Source organism: Crotalus tigris, unplaced genomic scaffold, assembly GCF_016545835.1.
Source record: "Crotalus tigris isolate CLP2741 ecotype Arizona unplaced genomic scaffold, ASM1654583v1 scf7180000024455.1231707, whole genome shotgun sequence".
NCBI classification, from domain to species: Eukaryota; Metazoa; Chordata; class Lepidosauria; order Squamata; family Viperidae; genus Crotalus; species Crotalus tigris.
In genome coordinates this window covers 171,843-192,120 of record NW_024100624.1, presented here as the reverse complement: position 1 = coordinate 192,120, position 20,278 = coordinate 171,843, and the positions used below count along the sequence as shown (strand labels likewise).

At 37.2% G+C, this 20,278-nt stretch overlaps 1 protein-coding gene across 1 annotated transcript in view; it reads right to left on the bottom strand.

Moving 5' to 3' along the window:
- Positions 1–4,153: 4,153 nt before the first annotated feature.
- The window catches only part of LOC120303074 (zinc finger transcription factor Trps1-like), a gene marked incomplete at its 5' end in the record, with an annotated part of 180,216 nt that continues 164,091 nt past the window's right edge, over positions 4,154–20,278 (bottom strand). The window contains 2 exons of the mRNA XM_039332221.1: positions 4,154–12,334; positions 17,636–17,758. Of these exons, the coding sequence (XP_039188155.1) occupies positions 11,267–12,334; positions 17,636–17,758 (1,191 nt within the window). The remainder of the gene's footprint in view (positions 12,335–17,635; positions 17,759–20,278) is intronic.

Here is a 20,278-nt window from a genome sequence, read left to right as displayed (position 1 = left end):
TTCCCTATTTGCTTTGAAGCAGAGGAGAAATACAGTAAATATTATGGGAATAGATTGCATTGATTTTAAGAAACTCTAATAAATAAATTATCTAATAAAAGAAACTCTCCAAATAAACACTTTGTTTGGAAGACATCTAGGCAAGAATTGAAAGAAAATTAATAGGGAAAGTGTTCTGAGAAAGTTTGAAGAAAATAAAAAAATAAATAAGGAAAGTAACATTTTAACATTTAGATGCTTGTTGCCCATTAATGACTCCCACAGTTAAAGACATTAAAATAGGAATTGTGAGTGAATGAATGGAAGGAAAGGAAGATAAAATACAAATAATTGGTTCCCAGAGTATTTGAAGTCAGTAGCCACAAAACCAAGCTTCATGTTTGTGTGTGTGTTTGTGTGTGCTCTGGAGTTAACTTCTGGCAATTGCCTGGACTAATCCCTGTTGTTTTCTTGGCAAGATTTCAGAAGTGGTTTGCCATTATCTCCTTCCTGGGGCTGAAAGATAGTGACTGGCCAAGGTTACCCAGATGGCTTTGTGCCTAAGATGGGATTAAAACTCACTGCCTCCCAGTTTTTACCCACATACTTCAACCGTTACCTCAAATTGGCTCTCAAAACAAGCTACAGTGTGTATTATATTTTGTTAAGTTGCAACTTCATTGAGATATATTGATTAGATTGGATTTACTCCTGTCGGGACGCATCTTGTAAATTGCCTTAAAATCGTAATATTCTTTCAGTTTAGCCTCCTTGACAGAGAAAATGAGATAATTCCGCAGCCATATATTTTGGTGAACCCCACAGAAGATGAATAGGACCCACATGCTCTTGATAAAACAGCACACAGTATGGGCTGTAGTTATATATAACTTACATGACAAGATGACAGGGTAATCCTCTTCCCCCAGTGTGTTTCAACATCTGTTGAACAACAGATCAGCAGAAGGAAAATAAGGGTAGATGCTGGTTTTAGGGGGGAAAGAAATCGTCACAGCTTATCTAATTTTTTTCATGGGTCAGATTTTTTTTTTTTTAAAAAAAGGCTAGGGGTTCTGTTCTGTCCATGGTGTTACTCTGACATCTCCCACACCTTTCTTCTTTCAAATGTTGTTGCTCCAAAGCTATATAGAAAAAGGTTCTCCATGGGCTGGCTGTAGAGAGACACCCCATGAAACTTTCCTGTGATGAGAAATTTGATTTTTCCTAAAATCTTTCCATGTGTATAGAATCAAATGACCCAAAGGAACAGGGGAGAAATCCAGTAGTATAAATAACTAGGGTAGCACTTAATCATGGAAAACTAGACTTAAAATTTACTAATATGTTCAACAGAGAATTATTCATTGCACACTTTGTGTATATTTGTCACACTCCCCCCAAAAGCTGCCCACATAAGCAGGAGTCATGAAAGTTGCTCTTATGCTTTCAGAATGCTCTTTTACGTTTTTTACGTTACTACATAAAGAAGGGGGGAAGGGAACGTTAAGCGATCCACAGCTCCTGTCCTGCAGCCATTAAATGATGAGCATGTTAAAATACATTTGGTGTGAGCTGCATTAAGAGCTGTGGTCCTTCTAGTTATTTTTGTTTTAATTGCATCATCTTTCATATCACTTTGAAATATTTCAAATGCAGGCTGAGAGCCTGTCTTTCCAAACAAATGAGACCAAAAGAAAAAAAAAAAGAAAAAAGACGAAGAAAGGAAATTGCAGTATAATGGAACAGATGGCTTGCAGCCATACCACTATGGGCTGTGTGATCTCATCAGAGCAAATATGTTAAGCTGCCTTGAGTTTGGTTAGCACTAGAAGAGGGAATCTCTGGAGGAAGCTAAGGGGAAATGTGGTGGTGGCATCTTGGTAGGTGGCAGCTTTTATTTGAGAATCAGGATTTAATTAAACATTCCTAGTACTGCTAGAGGGTGCTTGTCCATGGGACGTTCCAGATGAGATGTCGTTGTTTCCTGAAGTTAGGCAAAACTGTGCTTTATGGCACAGCAGAACTCGTGACCTCCCTATTCCGGTCAGATTACAAACCCAATGTTTTTGCTTGTCTTCTCCTCTCCAATAGCTGGTCTTTTTTTCCCTTCCCATTTCCTGCCTGGGTAAATATAGGGAGATATTCGAAGTAGGAATGTCAAACATGTACGCCGACCATTTAAACAAAGATCTGCTCATAGGTCTGAGGTTTACTGACTCGATAAAACTATTTCTCCTGCTGCTTTGACTGAATGTATCTACAGAGAGAAGCTTCCAATCCGGATTTTCAATAGAGTAGAACAAGATGAAACATGAACAGAAGAGTGCCATGTACCTGCTCACATCGCATCGCATCGCATCACATCACAGTGCCAGCTGTACTAATTTTGCTTTCTGGAACTCGTCCTTGGTCAATATCTATCCTTGAGTACCTGTGGAAAAGTAGCAGCCCATTGATCTTGTTTAAATAGATATTCACCTTAGCTCCTTTTCTATCCATTGCTTAACATCCAGTTTGGGAAAGAGGTACTTATCAGAATACAAATGATATAGTTATTGTGATTTGTTGCACAATCAGCCATGTTTATTATTTTGATTTGCTGCATAATCAGCCAGATGTTCAGACTGGATTTGTCATTTTTATCCATCCATTGAGTTCTTCCCAAGGACCTGGGATAGGCAGATATTGTTGTTATTTTTGCATATTTCTCCACTAACAATCTTGGAGTCTCATTTATTCCATAAAACATAACCCATAGTATGAGTGATACGTGACCATTGTTTATGGTATTAAATATAATGTGTCTTTCTGGTTTTGCTTATTGTGTATCATCTAGAGCCCTAGTGCTTGGGGTGGAATACAAAATTATAAAGTAATCTATTTCTGAATCCCAGTAAAGAAAATGAAACAACAGTATTGTTAAGATGGCAGTTGGGTCACTTAGGGAGGAAGGCATTAATGCAGAGTTCCCCAACGTTTCTGGCTTTGCAGACAGGCGGGAAGGGAGAGGAGACGGTTCTGAGAGAGCAGCTGACATGCATAGCTCCAATTGTGCGAGCAACGTTCATGTGCACCTGCCATTCACTTAAATGGGACTTTGTTGCAAACCCCCCGCAGCCCACAGGTTGGGGATCCCTGGCCTAATGGATCTGTAACTTGAGGAAACTGCCCACCATCCATCTGCTCCCACATGTGTCTCTTGTTGAAGGTCATTTCATGCCATTAGCAGAAGATAGCAATAAGGAAGTGGATAATGCGAATAAAACCTTAAGAATATTTTTTATCTGTGAAGTAATAGTGAATACACAACTGCAAAATGTTTACCACTCAGTCTGCATTGTGCTGTTCATACTTTTTGGTGTTCCTGACTGGTCAAGACCTTGTCCAAGTGTCTGGATGGGAGGGATGGGTTGTGGGTGCTAGGAACTCCCGTTCTTGAAAATTTTCTATCCTTGGTCCAGAACAGAGGTGCATTGCCTCATTTCTGCCTGGAATGGGCAGGCCACATTGTGGGCAGGCCACAATTTGTTCACTCCTATGTGCCCACTTGCTGAAAACCAATGGGAAGAGGGAAGCTGCTCTCCAAGGAATTTTAGGAGAATGCAGACAGCTTACTATTGATGGATACATTTTATGGAACCTCTGCAACACCAGCTGGCAGCTCTGTCATCTGCAGATCTGATAATCATCTCTTCAACCTCTTTTCATTAATACAAATGTTGAATAATAGAGGGCTCAGGACAGAGTCCTGTTGCATCCAACTTCAGATAATCTCCTAAATTGATGTGGCAGCATTTCCAATTATTCTCTGACTATGGCCATAGAGCAAATTAGGAGTCTATCTATGACTCATCACCTAACCCATATTTTACAATATTATTGATAGGGGTATTATGCAAAATTTCTATTCTGTGAGTAGCTGCTACCATGGCAATGGGTCCCTCCAAGATAAGACCTTTTAAGAGACAGGCATTAAATGGTCCTGCATATCTTCATGTTTGATGTAAAATGAGAAAAATGAAAACAAAGAACATGCCCATTTGTCTGGAGAACAACAATCTCTAAATTCTGTTGCTATGTGAACATTCTTTCTTCCCTCCCACTATTAAAAGACATATATTGCTGTATTACAATTTCAGTGCTGTCATTCATTATTAAAAATAAGATGCCACACTTTTTTTATATAACTGGTGGTAAAACTTTATTATTCAAGTTTAGATGTAACAGACATCTTTTGCTGCTTGAAGAATTGTTTGCATAAGAAATACACCAGGAACACGATTGTGAATAGAAATGAACATGCAATATGAAAACTGGGGTGGGAGGGGGAGAGGGAAGAGGAGAGGAGGGAGATAGGGAAGCAGTAACAGAAACACAAACAAAAGCAAAATATTGTTCTATTGTATAGAATAGAGCAGTGATGAGCATTCTAGATTCAGACCTACATTAAAAAAATATTCTCGGAAATAGTTGAAACATCCATAGTTGAATATTGCTATTACATTAAAGTCAGCAATATTCTGAGATGGGCTTAATCCAGGAAATCAGAATATGCTTAGAAAAGGAGAGAAGCATTCATCCCGTGAATCTAGTAAGGGCAGAGGATTTTAGGTACCTTTAAGAGTAGAATAAGGAGAATGGGAGGGAGTATTTATGAAGTATTTATGCCATGGGCACAATCTATTGGAAGTTCTGCTAGTTCATCCTAGCTAAGTTTCCATTCAATTTAATGAGGTTCGTACAGTCAAATGGTGTATCTTTGTGTATCATTTCAACTAGTGCTATGGAGAAGTTTGTAACTTGGGTTTTCTGTTTGAAGTATCTTTGTAATGTCTGGCATTTGTGGAAAGATGAGAGCGCCAGGCTGTAACAATGGGTTGCGGTAGCTGAGAACACAATGTTTTCTTGACAATTTTGCATGTAAGCATAGAGAGGTTTAGTTTGCATCACGGTCTCACTGCTTCTGATTTTTAGGTAATTAATCTCATCCAGATAGGCTTTCCCTCTCTCTATTTATCACCATAGTTGTCTCCTTGAAAGTGGTTATTAAATTATCTTGCATATACTCCTTTTAGAAGAAAATTATGGATTTCCTATGGTGTTTTTAGCCTCATATCTTCTAGGGGAAGAAAAGGTCCTTTGTAAGCAAAAGAAGCCTTTTCCAACCTTGAATGAGGTTTTTGAGAGCTTTAGTTCTAAATACATCTAGAGGACACCAGGTTCATGAAAGGTGTCTGGGAGAATCTATATCCTATAAATCAGAATGAAAACTGCATTTAGAAATGCACTGAAGAAGATTGACTTTGTCTCCTCACTTCATGGAAAAATTGAAAGAATAAATCTTTTTCAAACTGGATAAGATATGCCATATTGATAGGAAATGAACAAATATTCAAAATCTTTGGCTTCTCAATAATTAAAACTGGGTATAACCAGGTGTAAGAAATCCTGATAAAACCACCTCTTGGAAAACGGGCATGGGAATGAGATTTATTTATTGTTAGTTGGTCCTGCACTTAGACCGCATTATCTCTTTGTCTGTCTTCTGTTTATGTGTATTTGTGTTTGTGTGGGTGTGTATATGAATACAAATGATACTGAGCTCAGTTGTTTCCATCCAATACCTATAAAGTCCTTGGAATATCTTTCACCGCATACTTAGAGCTCATCAAACATCTTATTAGTCCAAATATTTATTTTAATTTTTGGCTGATAAAGTGACAGCTGTTATCATTCAACTGTTTAGACAAGAAAATGGGTTGCTGCGAAGGAAAAAGGAATTTCCATTAATTGGGTAGCTATTGGGGAAAATATTTCCACTTTAAGCCTTTATTTTGCATTTTTATTCAGATGTTAAACATGCAATATTTGGTCAATTGAACCAGCTAGTTGGAATCATAATTACCAAGATGAAATATGCAAAATGTAGTGCTGAACCTACAAGATATTTCAAGATATTCTATAGTCTATAATTTGTCCAATGTGGATGGTCACTTCTGGTCTCTCAACTATAGACCATGATTAATGGCAACAGAAAACTAAACATAAAACTGCAGATCATTATCATAACTTGATATGATAACTCGGTTTCATAAAAGATACAGGAGTGACAATCCAAACTATTCTTTTGGATGGCTTATAGATCTTCTAAAGCAAAATAAAAGAATGTTCTCCCTATCATTTTCAATGAATAGGATGCGTCTGTCATTGTCATCCATTATTGAACTACTTTTTCCAGAATGAGACCCTATTCAGGCACAATGAAGGTCAAAGAGACAGAAATGAAACTCTGCTATGATACCAATTATAGAATCAGAGGAATGGAAGGGACCCTCGGAAATCTTCTAGTCCAAGCCACTGCCTAAGGCAGGAGACCTTATACTATTCTGGACAAATGGTTGTCCATTTTTTTCTTGAAAACCTCCAGTGATGGAGCACCCATACCTCTGGGAGGCCATCTGTTCCACTGATTAATCTTTCTGTCAGACAATTTCTCCTTAGTTCCAGGTTGGTTCTCTCTTTGATGAGCTTCCACCCATTGCTTCTTGCCCTACTTTGCTCTGGAAGATTCAGGGACTTCCTAAAACAGTTTTAATACAACAAGGAGGATGTAATGAGAAGAAACAGAAGGAAAAATTTACTTGCATAAAGCATGAGGACAGGTTAGCTAAAATAAAGAAATAACAAGTATGTAGCACTGTTTTCCTCTAAAGCGTTTCTAAAAAAATGCATTTTAACCCTACATAATATATTGGAAGGGATGTAGGTAAAAAAAAAATAAAGTGTTGGTGTGTAGGAATAATGTGTAGAATACCTAAGTCCCCATTCCACCCAAAAATCTATCAGTTTAGGCAGGTTGGATCAGGCTATTTAATATTTTAATGTTTTAAAAAAACATACAAAGGTTATGCATTACAACCAACATATTGTTCCATCTCACAATAACAAATATATTTTTGTGCAAAAGCATCTGAATCTTTTTAGATGGTAGCAGCATTTCAAACTGCCCTGCTCTGCATCCAGCATTAGTGGCCCGCTGTTAAGATAAGCAGTATAAAAGATCTTAGATTCTATTCAGCTCCCCAAGACTTTTCACTTTAAAATAGCTTCACTTTCAGAAGTGATTCCATGGGAGGCAAATTAAATCCATAGCTGGAAGAGATCATTTTAGGACAGTCAAAATCATTCTAGGATGGCCAAAATATAAGTGTAGATAACATATAGATAGCCCAGTATGCTACTTAATTATGTTAAGTATTTATTTTTAAATTAAACTGAAATGGAATTTCAATTCTGTCAGTGTCTTTGCAATATTTCACTAGGACCGATACAATGTGGGATGCACTGTTTTTTGAACAGTTAGAACACTAACATCATGTATTCCTTGTATGTTCACGAAGATAAATTTGGGAACATTTTAAATGACAGTTGAATATACAATGAAAAACCTGAAGGAGGCATACTGCAGTGGGCCACCATCAGCAATACCCTCCACTTTTTAATGAAATGTCCTGATTAGACTGTAGTTATGTACTGTCGATTTTCCTAGAATGGAATGCATATTTTATAGCCTTTTTTTTTTTTTTACAAAAATTGCCTTATAAAGCTCATTTTATTTCCTATTATGGATTTAAATATATATTTAGGTTTAAATAGTTGCCTTTTTTAAAAAAAATAGTGAAATTGTGATTCAGATTAATTTGGGGTATTTTCATTTTTGGCTCACAATCCAATATAATTTCTATTGTTAATGAAACAAGAACAAATTGAAAGAAAAAAGGTGTATTTCAAACCGTGCCACTGTCATACGGATTGGAGAAGAAAAATGATATATACTTCAAGGTCCTAAACAGATGGTTTTCAGAAAGAATGTGGAGTGCTATTCTTTCTTGACTGTGTATATAAGCAACATCCTTGAAATGCAACCCACTGTCTTGTGGCCTTTTAGTGGTCTAATAATCCCAGATAGATACTAAAAATGTATAACAAACTTAGGGCTTGAAAAATTGTTATACATATTGGCTTGTTAGCACATATTGGCTTGGTTCAGAGCAATATGCAATTATAATTGAAAAAAGGGTACAAGAAAAGATCCTGTAGCCTTGGTATCAAATAATAGACTCACTTTAATTAAGTGGAGAAATTACTTTCATCACAAGTTCCCTATATAGGCTCTAAAAAACTGCCAAGGTCAGCCAGATCTTTGGTGACCAGCTATATGAATGTCATTCAGGCAGATTGAGGTTTCCTGCTGCTTTCTTTCAATATAAATTTTAGAGGCATAGTCATGGGTAATTGCTGGCATCACGGGGTTTGCAATTCGTGGCAGGTCAAATTACCATCCATATTTTGCAAACTATGGATAGTACCATTTGGTAGTGATATGTTGTGAATGCCCTATTTTTGTTTTCCAAAAGGTGGTTGAATTTCAGAAGGAACCAAATGGATCCCAGTAATTTAGCCTTTATAATGACTACACATGATACAATCCTATGCAGGAATTTATGTCACTGTGTTCAATGAAGCTTTTATTTCTTAGTATGTACATTTAAAACTATACCCTTAGCCATTTTATTCAGGGACTTAATGGGAAGTTAAACTGAGACAAGAGTTAAACAAGGCCCCATTTACTTTCTACAAATTGAGCCTCTAGCAAATAAGTGCTGGTTTGATTCTTCTTAAGATTCTAGTCTTGTAACTCTAAACTGTGGTGTTTTCTCTTCATTTTATCTTGCCATATAAATTTAAATGCTCATTTTCTAGATTAGGAAATGATGAATCTAAATCATTTAAAGGGTAGTTTTAATTGAGAATAATAGCATGGAGCGGGGGGGGCTCAGAAGAAGGATCTTCGACATAATATCCTGTCTTGGAGATCTACCCTCGAAACCCCTAGAAAAAATTCAAAAAATAAAGAGAGGGGTGGGAAAGGAGAATGGAATATCATACATTTTAATCTTCATTCGCAGTGACATTTAGGAACCAATTATATTCCACAACCGCAAGAGACTAAGACTGTGCAATGCAAAAAAAATAAAATAAAAATAAAGCCCCAGCGCAACAAAACAAGAAAACATGAAGCGATGGTGTAATATGGTAAAAATGGAGTGCAATGCTAGTACAGAATGCAATTAGAAACTTGTGTGCCATGGAGTCAGATGGCACCTCTTGACATAATCTCCAAAATGTTTCAGCTGAAACATAGACAAAGCAATAAAAAGAGGATATATGTTTATCATTTTAAGCATAACAATGTGAGTTAAGAGCTTAAGAATACAAAAAGTACTTGGAATGAATAGTGCTACTCTTTTTCTTCCTCCTAAGTAGGCATAAAAATATTTTCATTTCCTTCTTCGTCTTCTTCTTCTTCTTCTTCTCCCCCAAATATCATTATTATCAACAAAGTCCATTCATTTCATGTTACCGTTTACAATTTTAATGCACACACACACGCGCACAAATCAAAGATACCTACTGCAATAGAAAGTTGCTTCATTACCTTGTTTGCTACATTTGCAAATGTAAACAGAGCGAGGCTGAGCCAGCGCTGAATCTTATGCATGATGGAATATCTTTGTTGCATACGTACACTGTAGAAAATAATTATTCAATATGTCAGGCACCATTATTTGAAATGTAATACATTAATATTTACTAGAAAAATAAGTTTTTTTCCTATTTGTTCTCCCAACTTCTTAAATGAAATAAGTTAATCTGACAGTACATCCAGTAGCTTGTAATATCTCTTGTATATCCCTTTAAGAAAATAAGAACAACAACAACAACAACAACAACAAGAGGACTGCCTGGGCCAAGATAGTGAAACTGAATTGAAGTCCACCCTTTATAGATTCTTGCAACATCTGTGAAGGTTTGTCTAACAGCACCTTGAACCAATGACTGAATATTTAGTTATTTAGCCCTATTTCCCTGAGCAGTTATGCCGAGGAGCTTTCCCTTCATGGAATAATTTTACAAAAGGTTTATTATTATTATCGTCATTATTATCTTTCTCTCAAAATATTAAAAATAAGATTGGCCATGAAGGCAAACACTACCAAAAGCTGGAGTTAAGTCTCGTGAAGCAATTGACCACTGCATATAAACAATCTAAGGACTTCCGGGAAAAGTCAGTCCCACACACTACCTGAAGCAAAATTGAGAGAACAGTTAGTCAAACATTAATACTATGAATATCAAGTCCATAAAGTAGCTTTCAAATAGGAGAGAAGTCAGAAAACAGAGTACTTTTCCTACATTTTGGCCATAGCATCTTACATCCACAATCTCCTGAGACGTAGTTTGCATCCCCAGATTGACTTGTGAGCTGAATTTCAGTGAATCTCTCTTATAAAGGGCTTTCTCACCACCTTTAAAAATTTAAGAAGCAGCCTGGAATGAAGATCTTCTTGGCATAAAAGGTCATATTCTGAGACTCCCGTAATTTTACTTCCATCTTTCCTGAGAATTTGTTATTTACTTGATTTCAGAATGAAAGGGAAGGAACAGATGTGGCTGAGCATGAATGTTCCTGGTCTGCAACCTATTGCGTAAGGAGTGCTCCTGCTGCTCTAGACCTCAAAAAGATTGAAGAGCTCTGTGGTAGGGATCCAACAACAGCTACCCACTGGCTTAGACAAGAGACAACTGAAAAAACAAAACAAAATAAAACCAGACCAAACCAAAAAAAGAAGCCCTACTGCCTCCAGATTGTAGAAATGCTGTTGCAGGAGGATGTTCTAATAAGGCCAAAGTGAACCCAAATGGAGAAAAAAAAATACTACTAGATTTCTGGGCATCAGTTTATTTAACAAGTCCATTTCACTATACAATGTGCATATGTGTACTGTACACCTGCTTCAGCATTATACATCTTTGCATTCTAGCCAGCTATGTTTCTTGTACAGGAACAAAAGCATTATTTGTCTGATTAAGTTTTGCAAAGAGACCTTCCCTGATATAGTGTCTTTTGTATAGATTTCTTTCTTTCTTTCTGTCTTATTTATATATATATATTTTGCAGGATGGGTCCCGAGTGATTGATTCCTTACCCCTCCCCCATTCCAGCTGCCATCCTTTTTTTTTAATAATTGTCTTTCTTAAGAACTTTTAGTTTGCTTGTATGAAGCAAAAGGAGGGAAGAATAAAAGATTGTATATTGGATAAGGCATGCTTGCTATATGAAGTGCTTAAGACATTACAAGCTATTGAATTCCCATCAAGGAAACCTATTTCTGTTTAATTGTGCTAAGTGCTAAGGTTTTTATTTTATTTATTTTATTTAATTTTACTCTTTCGGTTTGCCATTCGTTTCCACTTGTGCATTGTTCTTATGTAGGCCCCTCTGGATGTGAGTAGTGAAGTCATACTTGTCCGTGCAAAAATATTGGCATATGCTGCATTGAAAAGGTCCACTGTCACCATGGCAACTCATATGCAAGGCATACATCACTTCATCCAGAAAGACAATGCCACAGTGCACACACTTGGTTGATAGATCATCTTGAGTACTTCGGTCAACTTTCTCGGTTTTAACTACCGGTACATTCAAGGAACCTTCATTTTTTACATTTGATGCTGTCTTAGCTTTCTCCTTAGAGGCACCATTTGCAGTCGCCCCAGGTCTGGAATGTTTTATCGCCAAATCTAGAGGAATGTCATTGTCAGATCCAACAGCTGAAAAATGAGGAGGCAGATTAAAGGTGGGATAAGGCACATAGTTTTGGCAAGGATTTGGTAGGCCAGGCACATGACTCAAGTAGTGTGGATTCCCAGGAACGGAAAGCTTATATTTACTCCAGAATCTCAGCCAATCAGCTTCACTTTGAAACTCATTGTGTACAAACGGAAGTCCAAAAAGTGGGTACTGGTACTTCTCAATCGGACTTCCAGGTGGTGAATAGTTTAGGTGTTTAGCAGGTCTCATGTATTTCTCTATTGGACTGCCTCTCTCTGAGCTTCCTTTTCCTTCTGATATGGAGGAACTATTGCCTGGGTCTCCAGAACTTTCCTGAGGACTTTTTATCTGAATGTGCAAAGGTTGCATCCTTTTATGAATATCCAGAGATTGGCCGACCAGTATTGACTGAGGAGCGGAATGGCTTTTAGTCAATGAACCCTGGGCTTCATATTTACTTAGGCTGGGAAGCTGGATTTCTCTCTGATGACCTTCTGTTAAATGATCTTCTGACCTCCTGTCTAATGGGCTGCCGTTGACCTGTTCCTCGCTGTTCCCTCTCTGTTGTTTGTTTAGCTGCTCAGCCTGAAGTGCCTCTGGGTTAAGGCGTTTTCTTGTCCGTCGCCTAATGATCTGCTCACCGTTGTTCTGCTTAATGATGTTTAAAGGCCTGGGAGTCTGCATATAAAACACAATAACATCATCATCAATAAAAAGAGCAATGCTAAGCAAAGCTTTGAAAAACTGTTCATGCAAATCCCTTGATATACTTAAGAGTTCAGTTCAGGCCAACCAAGCCATTCAGGGGAACTGTTTTAGGAAAGGTTTTATTTGGGAGGAAGATGCAAGGGCAGTGAGGCACGGGAAGCTGACTCCCTAATTTTGAATAATTAAAACATGTCACATGTTGCATTTTGAATCCCTTTAGTTGGCATCAAAGTGAATGTCATTATCTTCATATAATAACCTTGAAAGTGGTAAGGCATCAAAGTGAATGTCATTATCTTCATATAACAACCTTGAACGTGATAAGGCACCACCCCCACACGTTTGCAGCCTACTGGTACCGGTACTGGCAAAAAGTAAGCCCTCCCCGAAGGTAAAACCTAGTGCTTACTTCAGAGCCTCCCCCAAAATAAGACTGGGTCTTACTTTTGGGAAAACACGGTATACCCCTTTGTACATTACAGCAGGAACTTTCTGGTTGTTTTTTCTAATGGCCTTCTAACAGATGTCAGTGAGACTTCACAGCTGGCTATTTACATAACATACTCTTGAATCTCTTATCAGTCTAGGATACAATTCTTATAGATATAAAGCAGACCTTGCTACCCATCTGCAGAAATACATTGGCATAACACAATATGCACGGGGACATATAGAAGAGAAAGAAGGTGTTTTGTGTAAATGTATAGGCAATCGCATTCAAAGATGCACTGTCATAATAAGTGTCCTGTTCTCATGTTTTTGCTTATCATAGTCTCCGCATCACACACAGGGGGAGTAGCAAATTTTCACATTAGAGGAAGAAAGATGTCACGATTAGTACAACAACTCCAGAGATTATCTGACTAAAGGAAAAATTCTGCCTGGTTTTCTGCATTTAAAGAAAATCATAGGCGAACTCTCAAGACCCAGGGCTGCAAAAGATGTATCTGAAGCTTAGTAAACAAAGCTATTATTTTGTTGCTGTTGTAATAGAAAGAATAACAGAATACCAAAGTTGGAAGAGACTTTGGAGGTCTTCTAGTCCAACCCCTTGCTCAAGCAGGAAGCCCTATGCTATTTCAGACAAATGGTTGTCCAAAAAGACTGGAAGTCCTACTCCTAATGAAGAGAGGGAAGGATAGAAGGAGAACTGGAATGTTCTGGTTCTCTGCAAATGAGGTTTTTGCAAATTGAGACAAAGGACCAAGTCATCCATGGTTGGAATGTCCTGGGGTCATGTGACCACCTTTTGCGACCTTCTGACAAGCAAAGTCAATGGGGAAGCCAGATTCATCTAACAAACATGTTATTAACAACTGCAGTGATTCATTTAACAACTGTGGCAAGAAAGGTCGTAAAATGGGACAAACCTCACTTAATAAAATGTCTCGCTTAGCAACAGAAATTTTGGGCTCATTTGTGGGCAGAAGTCAAAGACTACCTGTATTGTTTCTGTGAACTCAGAAAAGAGACTGAGAGAACTGTGCTCAAGTACATGTGTAACAGAGACCTTCTTCCTGATGAAACTAACTATCTTAGTTAAATGCTGATCTGGTGCTCTCTGTATAAGTAATACACTGAGACCATGATGAGGAAAACATGGCAAGGCCAATAGTCTTAAACTTCAAGCACGTGAGTTGAACACAGACAGATCCATCAACAGCAACGCTCCTTGGAAGGGGTCACCTCCATTTTTTCCCTGGGGTATGGATAATCTGTCCACAACACATTCACGAGAAGGATGGTTGATTATCATCACAATAAATGGGAGGGAAATGGCAGGGTGGAGTGTTGCACCTCATATCAAGAGTTGTGAAAAACCTCCAAAGAAAAATAACCCTGAAAATTCAGGCAATTCTCTTCTTTCCTCTTCCCCAATCTCTGGTTCAGTAAATTTGGCTGGGAACTAAAAATAAATAAATAAAAATAAAATTTTGGACAGATTTAATGTAGGCATTATGGAATAAAGTACTCAGCCTACAGAAAGAGAGCTGAAAATCCTACCCTTGACTCTCCAGTGACATTGTGACATTCCCATCCGGCCCCTCAGCGACCTCCTCCCCAGAAATTGACCAGCGTCAATTGCTACAGAAGCCAACACATGGGGCAATGCCTTGAAAGCCCCAGAGAAGAGGTAAACATATGCTCCTTATGGAAAGTATTGTTTGTTTGATTCTCTCTAGACAAAAAGAGATGGCAACATGGTAACATTCATATTAACATTCAAGTCTGAAATCCATGAATATGAATAAAGGATTCTTCCAACGTTGCCAAAGTTTGTTTCTGTTTCTACAGCAGGGATTTGCTGTTCTCATTTTTCCCTGGCACCCCAGTCATGACTCCATAATCAGGTCCAAAACCTGCCTACGCACATCGCAGAAGAGATTTTTGGGGGGAGGGGGGAGAATCCTGATGGATGCTCAGAAAGGATGGGACATCCCATTGCATTAGACAAAACCGAATAAAATAGAAAAACAGAGAGTAGCAGTTGAACCTTTAATTTCGATTGTTTTTTCCCCTGAAAATAAGCTCTGTCCCTATTTCCTGTTGTTGTTCAATTGCTAAGCCATGTTGCAACCCCATGAACCACAGCCTGCTAACCCCCCCTGTCCTCCACTGTCTCCAAGAGTCCTGTCCCTATTTACTGGGGTATAAATTCATCTATTGCAGGGGTGTCAAACTGCGGGCCTATGGGCCGGATGCCGAAACTGTGCCCTCCCTGTTGCCGGCAATGGAAAAAAAGTGGTGATATGTTGCGACACGTCACGTGATGTGAGTTTGACACCCCTGATCTATTGGATATACATTCTTGATACTTTTTAAATGAAGAAACCTCTAGAATTTACATTCAATTACATCGACTTTCTTTCTGTTGCTTACTATGTAGCAAACTTAATGTTTAGCAACACCTTTGCCCTTTGTTTTGGGTAAAATTAAATTCATTAAACATTAGCTTGCATCAACTAGGAACTTAGTAGCTTGTTTCAAGACTAGTATTTGAAATGTTTTTATCTTAGCTCTGTACTAACAAAAATAAATGTAGCTACAACTTACTACCTATTAGCATTGGCATTAATAATTGATTCCCTTTAAGCCAGCTTTTAAAAATCCCTAGCTGCCATCCATAGCAAATTGCAATGATGCCAAAATAATGACATATGAGTGATGATGTCATCACACAAATGACTTATGAGTCATGACATCTGTCATAAGTATGTAAATCACAGTGTTTGGATGATAATGTTGTCATTTATTTCTCTTGCCTCCTCCAACAGAGGCCCATGCCAAAGAAAATTATTCTAGTAGTTATTAGCAATTCTATATTTTTTACCACCACTCCTCAATTTTTTTTTAAAAAAGAAATCTTCAGTTGACAAGCAAAATGTTATTGCATTAAGTTAACTGCATTTACATATTACAGGTTCCATCTATTAGGAAAATACATCTGGCAGAACCACTTCAGGATCTGGCTACCACCTAGTTATGGAATATTATTCTCTGGAGATAAGATTGGTCCCCATCTTTTCCAGAAGACCCTAAATTGTGGTTCTATCTGCAGGCCTGGGGAACCCTAAACTGATTCAGAGTCATTCAAGTGGTTGGTAGTTGCCAATACAGGGATACAGGGGAGGTGGGATTGTATGGGTTTTATGCTTTTTATTTCTTTATTTTTTAAGCTACCTGAAGTCACTGTGTATGAGTTTGGCAGCCATATAAATTTTGTTTAATGGATACAACCTTCTGGCCCAATTCAAACAAACAAACAAACAAACATAGTAAATCAAAATATAAATGAGCTGTGTGCTCTTTATTTGGCTCTTTTTTCCTCTTTACATGTTGCAGTCCAATCCATTTGAGGTTAATTAGATATAACTTTCCATTTTAGCTAATGTACAACACAGTATCACAACTGAAATAAGCCAAGACCTTTTAAAAATAAATGAATGGAACCTTCACAAAGTGTGAAAACTAGTAAAAAAGTGAATGTTGATCGCTAGATTACTTTAAGCCAGTTTTCCTCAGTTGCTAAGGTTGAGAAACACTAGTTTAAGCCAGCTAATAGCTGAAGATTCCTATGAATTCAACCATATCCTTTATAGCAGAATCAGATCAATTTAAATCAGAAACAGAAAACTTCCTGAAGGTTTTCCTGCTTTTCTGATTTTAAGCCAGGGCTCAGATCCATTAACATAATGATGATAATGATGGCATAATGATGCCATCAGCAGTAACCAAACAAAAATAGGCTGAAATCATGGATTGTCTAAATTTACAGAGTGGTTTCATGAAAATAAATGTAAGGCTAACAGGAAAGGAAATCTTGCCAAGTCTTGGTACTATTTAGATGTTTAATCAGAAAATAGGTAGGGACATCCACCAAATGATATACATATCCATTTTAGAATTAACACATTATATACAATTTATCTTCATCTATTTAACTATTTATATAGTTAACCCTCAGGATGCATAAATTGCTTAGGAAACCAAGGGTAAAGACTGGTCAATATAGTGCTATTTCTTTCTCTCTTTCAGATCACCTGGGAGATTGATTGATTAATTAACTACTGTCAAGTCAATGTCACTCTTAGCAACCATATAAATTTTATCCATAATGAACTGGGATGGTCATCATAGCTTGGGTGACCTTTCTGGGAGTATCCTGGAGGTATACAACCTTGGCATACATTCCTGGAGTCTTTCACTCTACCCTCTCCACCCCACTACGGTAAGGAGCTCAGCAAGACTTGAGGGTATTCTGGGAATAGAGGGAGAAATTAAGTAGTCTTCAGAACATGCATATTTATGTTTTCTTATATAGTTCCTTTCAATTAGAGGTTTAAGAAGCTGTCTTGCATTAGAGTTAGAATGTTCTTCCTTCTAAGCTTAGTACTTTCTATATGATTGGTTGTCTGTTTCTAGGTTTCCAAATCAATCTGAAGATATTAGGAACTGAACTTGTCATAAGCTCAAGCTGCACTACTAGCTTCTCTGTCATGAGAAGAAAGGAATCTTGAAATGTTCTTTTTCGACATAATTCTGTGCATTTTTATTCTTTGTTTTGTCTCCAAGTAAATAAATTCCTTGTTGGGCATCTCCAACACTGATTCTCCTGTCTATGGCATATCAGCATCTTCCATAATGAATCACATCTGATTCTGGAATGACCACACTGAAGAAAATGTGCAGTTAGGAAATTAACCACAGCTGCCCAACTTCAGCTGAGTTGCTGAAAACCTTCCCAATATAAAACAAGCAAGTTCTTCCTACCGAATGAAGCTTCTGGTAGAGACCACACGCATTGCAGACATATCCTCCATTTGCGTTCTTTCGCCAGAGTGAGGTCTTTGTGGTCAGGCAATTGGCACAAAAAACACCCGAGCCTCTACGTCTCTAAAATTGGGGACAGGAAAAAAAAAAAGAAAAATGTCAAAGGTTAATCATATGATCTGTAAATATGACAAATGTACACAACAGTTTTCTATTTAGCTTGATAGTATAAAAATCACACTGCACTGCACCTAATGCTAATTTTCATGACAATTTATCCTTCAGTAATGGATCAACTATGCAAAACACAAATACTTTTATTTTCCTCTAAAGTTTTAACTTGGTAAATTACTGAATTTGTACCTTTTAATGAACAGATTTAGTGCCCTGAATTTTAAGATTCTTTTGGGAGTTCCTCTTAGGTATTTTTTCCCCAGATTTTTAGTTATTTTAATGGTGTGATCATTAACAACACCCCTAAAACATAAATAAAAAGCTTTCCAATTAATTTCACTTTACATGTAGCCTTATTTTGGTTCTTAGAAAGTCTTTCTATCTCTTTAACAAGATGCAAAGTGTTAAATTACAGGCTAACGTAATTATAAAAGTCACATATGCTGCTTTTTATTTCCTAAAACCCACTGAAAGCATAGCTCAAATTCAGTACTATGAAGGTGTATATAAAGCTCTACTTTGGTCATAAAACTACATGATGTTGTCTCATCAGCAGATGGTGTAAAGCATACTTTTAGGAATGCAAAGTGAACACAAATGAGGGTGTGATTGAATTCCACAGCTTTCTTAATCCTGCAACTAAGAAAGATGGGTTAAATTTCTTCCATTGTATGAAGATATACTGTAGTTCATTCGGTGAAGAGAGTTTCAAATAAGAAGAACACAGAAAAATAAAGCATAACAGGCTGACTTTACAGACATAACTGTTAATAATTATGATGTGGCTATTTCTCCCTCTTTTAAGCAAAGCAAGACTTTTCAAGTTTTTTTTTAAAAATATAAACATTTATTAAGAGTTTTGCACAACTGTGGAAGGGCGAACCATTTCAGTAAAAAAGCTTAAACTGATTTTTGTTCTAAATTAAAAAATTACTAACCTTGTAAATCAAAATTTCAAGGCTTCCTCAAATTTAAGCAATTCGTTTAATTTTACTCCATACTGTAGGGAAGGAATGGTGGTGCCAAGAAAGTACAATGGTTATAATTGTACTCTGATACTTTTCAAATGGAAAGCTTTTTGCAGACATAATTTTGGCTTGGAGCATGGAACACTTTCTTGGCATAGAAAGGGCATTTGATTCATCGGGTGTTTCGCAATGTATCACTAAAAAGACCTGGTGATCAGCCAGTTCCCTATAGGGTAATTTTTCCATCCAGATGTAAGCGCTATCAGAGGCCCTCGTCAGCTAAACTAATTAGGATCTTGCATTTGCTGATGGCTGCTCGCTTCTAATGTTTAGCTTCCCCATTAATCCACTATACGGCAAAAACATAGGAAACACAGAGAATTGAGGGCTGGTAACCTACACAGCTATAAAATTCTAACATATGCTCAATATTTTAGGAAGATTGAGGAAACATTATCAGTAAGAACTGAAGTCAGACTAATAATTGCCCTTTTAAATCACAAACATAGTTTCACTAATGTGGCAACTTGGATTTCTTTAAGTCGAACTAGTAAAATCAAGAATGCCAAAGGAATAATCAGTTCTTCCGTCTCTGCCTCTAAGCTCAATACCACTTAATCAGAACTATAATTACGGTATATCTCACTCTTTCACTTAAATCTCAAGGGCAACTGGAATTGATCTACATAGAACAGTCTTAAATAGCTTCAGATTCATGTTTAACGTGGTCAGTTTGCTTGTTTGTTTAAATACATAAAATGCACTCCCTGAACCAAAATAATATAGAATGCACGCTAACCTAATAGCCTAATGCCGGTCAGTGAGTTTGCCTAACAAGTATCTAACGCCCTTTTAAAAAACTCTGTAGGCTAGTTTATCCACACAAAAAACCTCAACTGATTGCCAAAATACTTTCTTTGGAGATCAGTAAACTTTTAGTTAAATGAGATTACAGTTATGCATGCAATGGAATCTAATGGAAACTCTTTTGCATGGCCATCTTTTGAATCTGCTTGAAAAACATCTCAGTCTTGTTCCAAATGTTCTTAGAAATGGTATAGACAAGCAGAGGCACGATAAACAGGGTGTATACTAAGTGTGAGTTTTTCCAGGCTTGACAAGTTTGATGGTTATTTGGCATTTTTTTTTAGAGACCAGATAATTGTTTTTAACAAACAAGTACTAATCAGGAGTTGACAATTTACAATTTTCTATTATATGTTGTGCACACGTACTTTATATACCAAAGGAATAGGGCATTAATTATGTAATTGTGACCAGCCGCTTAATTTTCTGAAAACTCATCTCTTTCTTCTCATGCATTTCCCCAATTATCCTGAATTAATATCTCATTGCAGCCTTTAGTTGAACTTTAGTCTTGATTATAAACAAAGGAAGCATGAACATTTATTGTTTTGGATATATGTATTTATGCATTTTCAAAAAGAGAAAGAATAATAGCCAGAGAAGGTGCATTTATTTTGTACAATAAATAATGGAG